Source organism: Aulostomus chinensis, chromosome 10, assembly GCF_037954235.1.
Source record: "Aulostomus chinensis isolate RoL2024-O1b breed Wild chromosome 10, RoL_Achi_v1.0, whole genome shotgun sequence".
NCBI classification, from domain to species: domain Eukaryota; kingdom Metazoa; phylum Chordata; class Actinopteri; order Syngnathiformes; family Aulostomidae; genus Aulostomus; species Aulostomus chinensis.
The window spans coordinates 28,519,694-28,526,528 of NC_141329.1; the positions used below are offsets into that span (position 1 = coordinate 28,519,694).

A 6,835-nucleotide genomic window follows, 5' to 3' on the forward strand; every position below is an offset into this window, starting at 1 on the left:
TACAAGCGGCCGAAATGAGTTTCCTCCTCAGGGAGGCTGGGCTCTCCCTTAGAGACAGGGTGAGCAGCTCAGTCCTTCAGGAGGGACTCAGAGTAGAGCTGCTGCTCCTCCAGGTAGAGGAGTCAGTGGAGGTGGTTCAGGCATCTGGTGAGGACGCCTCCTGGACGCCTCCCTCGGGAGGTGTTCCAAGCATGCCCAACCAGGAGGAGGCCCCGAGGCCGACCCAGGACACGCTGGAGGGGTTACATCTCTCGGCTGTCCTGGGAACGCCTCGGGATTCCCCTGGAAGAGCTGGTGGAAGTGGCTGGGGAGAGGGCAGTCTGGGCTTCCTTGCTGAGGCTGCTGCCCCCGCGACTCGGACCCACGGGATAAGAGGAGGAGGACGACGATAGCTTCTGTTGCGATGGAAAGTAATAGTTATTATTTCATGTAAATGTTAATCATTATCCCTGAAAAAGTAGGATGATGATTATCATTATGTGAGATTCATACAAAAACATGCAATATAACGTGCTTCAGTACTTTTAAATGTTTGCATTTGTTCAGAAATCAGCATTCTTGCGCATAATAATCACATCTTCCTGATTGCATGTATGTACCATGATGAGAGGAGTTTGAACATACATGGCGCGTGTTTGTTTGTTGTCCAGGCCACTGTGAGCGCCACTCTGCGCATGCTCAGCTATGGAGTTTTGGGTGGGAGAGTTAGCCGTTAGCACAGCGAGCTAACCACCCGGAGTGTGTAATGGCGGCCTCGGTGTTGCTGGGGTCTGCGGATAACAACGGACTCAACTTCACGGTCGGAGGCGGCAGCAACGGCGGCAGCACCGGGAATGTTTTAGTCGGGAATAACAACGGACTGGGACCGGCGGGCCCGGCGCCCTGGAACCGTTCTCTGGACCGGGCGCTTGACGAAGCCTCGGCCACCGGGTGCTTAAACCTCAGCGGCAGGAAGCTGAAGGAGTTTCCCCGGAGCGCCGCCAACCACGACCTGACGGACACCACTAGGGCCGGTGAGTGAGCCCGGGGAGCGGCAGACGGACTCCATGATTTCGATTCAAGTTAATCAGTGGTAGTTTTGGTGGAATGGGGGGCGAGGGGGAGTACAAATCTACCAACTAACAACTGGAGCTGATGGTCTCACCGTCGAGGCCGGTGTTGTGACAGACATCGTCCAGCCCAAGTTGTCCTGTCGCGATTTCACCGCTCCCGTTGACACGTAAGAGCGGCCGGTGACCACCTCCAGCCCATTACGGGTATCAGGGTGAACCGGGGGACTTTGGCCGGTGTTTCAGGTGCTGTTATGATCCAGCCAGAACTCGATCTGGTCATCGGTTTGATCACCAATAGCCTGAGCTAACTTTAGCTAGTTAGCACACTGTGGTTTTGATTTAATAAGTAAAACTAGAGTAAACAACCAAGACGGATGGGGTTCCGCGGTGTGAAACTGCGGACGGGTCTGACTGAGAGGAGGGTGGCATCACATTCCAGGGGTACAACTTTGCCGGAACACCGGGAAGTTTTGGAAGTGGGAGAAGAGGTTGTTGATGTCTGTGGGTGTAGCCAGCTAGCATGCTAACGGCGCTAGCTGGGAGCTTTAACGGGGCAGAGTGGCTATGCTGGTGTCAGGACGCGGTAACTAAATTTAGCCGGGGCGGCTAGCGTCGCCCTGGTTCTGCTCATTCGGCTTTCAGCGCCTGATGCCGGTGTTTGACGTCAATTGCAGGTTGACAGGACGCACATCTGACCGCGACCTTCAGCTCCGTTCTGCCTGCGATGCTTGATTAGGTAACGAGGCAGCGGTGGATGAGGGCTGTTACGCCCACCCGAGTTTGACGGGCCGGTGTGAAGGACCTGAAAACGCCGCAGAGGAGCTCCCCCGTGGAGCCTCAGGTCCCGGTACTGTGTCTGGACCCTCCCAAACTTGTGTCTGGTACAGATGGAAATAGCGGCCTTCATCTGAGAATGAGAAGTGGAGGTCTCAGACCAGGTGCTGGTGTCCAGGGTCAGTGGATCATTCAGGAACTGTTCTCACGCATTTGAGGATGTTAAACTCAGTTGGTTCATACAACCAGGAAGCAGGACCAGATGGTTATTGTTGACTCCTCCCTCATGAAGCCTATTTTAACACTAAAGTCTTTGCCAGCTCGGATGATTGACAGGTACTAGAGTTCCACTATAGGTGTTGGGGAGAAGTTCCATCGCCGTCAGGCTTGAAGAACAACTTTGTGCACGACATTCAACTTGACTCTGTAATTTAATGCTCTTGAGTTGAATTGTGGATTATTTGTGTTCGCCGTCATTGCGCTCCACAACGTAGACAAAAGATGATACTTTTTATATTTTGTACATTGTTGTTCTATCCCTTTGGTTCTCTCAATGTTCTGCACAGTAGAGGATGTGGTTCTGTCACCTCTGGCGATCTAAAGCTCATTCTACACCAAGCTTGGGATGAGAACACCGGGGCTCCATGAACGCCCCGCCATCCCAGACAAACGCCTTATTTGGGCGAGTTAAAGTCCAAATTCCGTTTGCTTTCCAGTCAATGATGTGACTTTAACGCACCAGACCATCCGCCCTCGAGCTCCACCCACCTCATCCCACACACGTGCGTGAGTAAAGTAGTTCTGGGTCGAATGTCAGCGTGCGTGGAAGCGAAGGTGAAGGTGTTTCTGTGGAACGTAGCACTCATGGACTGACTGGCGTTCAGGGTTACGTTGTTTGCCTGCTAGCTTACAAGCGAGCAGCTGATGTTTGCAGCGATGCTTGATAGAGTCAGCAGCTAAGATCGTGTTAGCAAAGTAACACTTCCATCCGGGGATTGTGTGTCCTCGTGATGTCATCATCGTCTCTCTGTCGCCTTGTGTCCTGCAGCGTGTTGCATCTCCCCTGACAGGTTCCACTGCTAGTTAGCTAAATAATTTTGACAGTTTTTCTGCTCACCATCGGTGGTCCCATTCCCACCGGCGATGACCTCTGACTGGCGTGTCTGTCACAGGTGCAAGCAGCTCATGGCTCATTTGCATGCACGCAACATAACATTTATTGCAGATGAAATCAGCTTGAAACTGAAACCTCAGATTTATTGAACCCTTTCAGTTTAAATGTCAGCAGCATGAGAAGAAGTCGACAAACGAGCTGGGCCGACAGAACCGGGTCAAGACGTGTTTCCCTGTCAGTCATGAAGCAGCTGAGGTCCAGAAATCCTTAGAGAGATTTTCTCAACACAAAGATTCATCGCTCATGGATCTGGCAACGGCCTGACCAGCACCTGAACCACTCAGGTTTGCTTCATCTTGAAAGTAGGGAGTGTCACTGCGTCTCGCTGTGTCTCACTGCGTCTCACTGCGTCTCGCTGCGTCTCACTGCGTCTCGCTGCGTCTCGCTGCGTCTCGCTGCGTCTCACTGCGTCTCGCTGCGTCTCACTGCGTCTCACTGCGTCTCACTGCGTCTCGCTGCGTCTCACTGCGTCATTCGCCACTACAAATAAATTCTCAACCCGTGGGAAACATTGGGCACATCCAGACATAAGGAGGGGGCAGACGTTCCTCCTCAGATCAGGGAGGGACCAACGGAACGGTGGAACAGTTCCTTCAAAACAGATGCTGTGGAGTGACGTGTGGCCTGTCTGTCGCAGGACGCAGGGATGCTGCCTACATTCACGCGGTTCTGTGTAAACCAGCATAGTTGCCAGGTGGTTTTTACAGTACCAAGGAACGGGTGTGTTCTCAGGGTGGGAGACCAGATGAGAACTTTCACCCACACCCTGATCACGTTCCTGTGGAAGAACACCTGTGTTTTCATTCCACATGTTTTTTTTACACTCGCAGTTGGACAGAGTTCACAGCTCCCATGGTCCCCAGAAATGGGCCTCCGATCAGGTGGGAGGTTGTCAGGCCGGCGTGGCTTGGTCATGTGACCAGTAGAGTTCTGGATGTAGTTTCTTTGGGACTTTGATACGCCAGGAAGAATGGCGCTGCAGTTGTCACCTCCAGATGTGATGAAGGTTTGCAGAGGAGGAGGAGGAGAGTGATGGACAGTGTGGAAGTTGTCCTGAAGACCTGACCTGGTCGATGAGGGGGGACATAAGCAGACCTGATACCGCAGAACAGAAGAGCCAAGATTCAATCTGTTCTCAGCCCTTGGTGTGCGTGCGTGCGTGCTGCATAAAGGCAGGATAACAGGAAATGGATGTTGCCTGTTTCTGTGTACTTCCTGCTGGCCAGGTGCACAGTTAAATTTAGACATTGTCGGTCTCTGAGCTGCTGCCTTGACACTCGCTGCCACCAGTGATGGTTGCCCAGCAACCAGTTGTCAATCACTGATCGGTTGTGTCAGACATCTCATCTGGTTGTTATGTTGTGTGCTACGATTATTATTACTTTCTTCCGTGATAAGTTTGCCCAAGCTGAGAAACATCTGCAGCTGAAGATATTTCTGATGAGATGGACTTCAACACCAAACAATAAAGTCAATGCTTATTTTCTCAAAATACATTTGAAACATGGGGCTCATGTCAATACATCAATCATCAATACCCCCCACTGGAACGGCCTGCTTCTCTAACTGGCTCCCGGTGCCAGGAGGCTGAAGCCTCACCATCCTGAACACAGCGGCTCAAAAGTCGGTTAAGTTAACCACCAAAACAGCCGTCGTTAAAGTGCTGACAGAGAAAATCTTACCGTGGTCCTGAGAGCGTTCGCCTGGTGTCAGCACATGGTTGAACAGAGACGAGGGGTTGCCCGCAATGAGAGCGGCCATCCGGCTGAAGGCCTGCAGAGGGAGCTGCTCGTAGCCAGCGGAAGGATGCGTGAGGTCTCAGTCTCACCCCGGGCCGAATAAGCCAACCGACCGGACCGGGTTCAGGCCGGCGGTTTATGATCATTGGTCAGGTTCGGTCTGTGTGTTTGTTCCATTGGTATTTATTGTTCAAGTGGGTGTTTTTTCACTATTTAGGATCAAGTTTTGAGTTATGGTCTGTGTGTGTGATCAGTGGTCATAGGGGATTAGAATGACCCAAGAACACGCAAACCACACAACAAGATAATTCTGAATTGCATTCTCATGAAAAAAACCACTGGGCAAAGATTACAAGAAGTTATGCAGCTGCAAGGGGAGAGTGTAGTCATCAGCGTTCAGCTGCCGGAGGATTGCGGCGAGCGTTAGCTGATCAAGCTAATCAGGCTAATCAGGCTCTCCCCTTGGGAGGGATGCTGCCTGTAATGAGAGCTAGTTAAGGTCTTTACACACCAGGTGAGGCTGTCAGGTGATGTTGGGTGTTTAAGGCGGAGCTTCCAGGTGTTGAATAAGAAAACTACTGTAAATATAATGTTTGTAAATGCAAACATACTGTGCTGATTTTTGCGGTGTGGCGTGATGGTAACATATGACTCAGTGGCTCCTGACGTACAAACGCCCACCCCCTGAGCGCCACTCTGTCTGCCGAGCCCACTGACGTCAGTCCTGTCTGGTCACAGGTTTCTGGTTGGCAGCTGCAGCAGGGGATGATGGGTAATGTAGGATTTGGCAACTACTACCTCCCTAACGTGGCTCCTTGGTGTTCTCAGCCACACGATTGGACTCAAGTCAGGACAAATAAAATGCACTCAAGATGTGGTAAATGAAAGCTGTGAACCTGTTGGTTGTGTTTCCTGAGTCGTTTACAGCAGCAGTGACCAACGAGCGTGAGCTGCATTTGCTTGCAAACGCCAGGCTCCGTGGTGTGTTGTCAAAGCAGAGGTTCCCCACATGCCGGCTTTGCGTTTGGAAGGCTTCGCTCGCATGTTGTCATCAGGTCTGGCCGAGTTATGTCTAGTTTTCACACTGCCACAACACCTGGAATGGCTGCAGGGATTTGAGGTGACCAGCATCTGAAGCGTTAGCAGCAACGCGCCACCTGCAGGAGCCGAGGTTGTCGTCCATAACGTGTTTAAAACCTGAAACGAGGACATTTGGAGCCAGAAATAAAGATATCGAAAAACTAAATATTAGGATACATTTCTGGAATGAGCAAGCACAGTCCTCATCTCATACCGTAAACTCAGGATAATCTGAACATCATGGAGCTGATTCAGGTCTAAATCCTACATTACCCATCATCCTCTGCTGCACCTGTCCACCAGAAACCTGTGAACCAGATGATTGAGTTGAAGTTGTAGAAATGCAGGCTGGGCGTTGCGGTTGATGTTGCATGTTTTCTGACATCTTGGTCAAATACCCAGATGATTCCGATCAGCAGGTGGCGTTTGGTCAGAAGTGGCTGCCCAGCAGGGGGCGACGCTGCTGCAGGCCGCTGAGGCATCCTCAATCACCACCACAACCCTGCACAGATCTGATTGGAGGACAGCGTTCCAGAGATAGACAGACAGACAGACTGTTGTTAGATGTGGCTTTCTATTTTCAGCCTCAGTCATGAGTCTCTCTCTCTCTCTCTCTCTCTCTCTCACACTCACTCACTCACTCACTCACTCACTCTCACACACACACACACACACACACACACACACTCACACACACACACACAGAGTCCTACTGTCTCTCAGTGAATGTTAACTCTTAAAGCGGTAAAAATTGGACACCCATCCTGCCCTCAACACAGCTTCATCTGACCTGAAATGATTAATACAGCTGATGAATGAATGAATGAGAGGCACAGGCTAATCAGTGGTTGACCAGGAAGAGTGAAAGAAGCAAGTCATCACATGCAGTGTAACAGTAGTCAGAGCGACAGCTTCACGCTGTACGGGCTGTGTTCTGATGGGTGATCAGATCCTTCCTCAGCCATCGATTGGACCTGGAACGATGGTTTTATTCCTAAGACGATGGGATCGTCTGT

The 6,835-nt window shown here is 51.2% G+C and overlaps 1 protein-coding gene across 7 annotated transcripts in view; it reads left to right on the plus strand.

Moving 5' to 3' along the window:
* Window positions 1–636: 636 nt before the first annotated feature.
* lrch3 (leucine-rich repeats and calponin homology (CH) domain containing 3) overlaps window positions 637–6,835 on the plus strand; it is a 24,639-nt gene continuing 18,440 nt past the window's right edge. For all 7 annotated transcript variants that reach the window (XR_015118232.1, XR_015118231.1, XM_086216901.1 and 4 more), the window contains exon 1: window positions 637–1,013. Coding sequence is in view for 5 of the 7 variants with exons in the window: in XM_086216901.1 (XP_086073027.1) it covers window positions 746–1,013 (268 nt within the window). In the remaining 2 variants the exon portion in view is untranslated. The remainder of the gene's footprint in view (window positions 1,014–6,835) is intronic.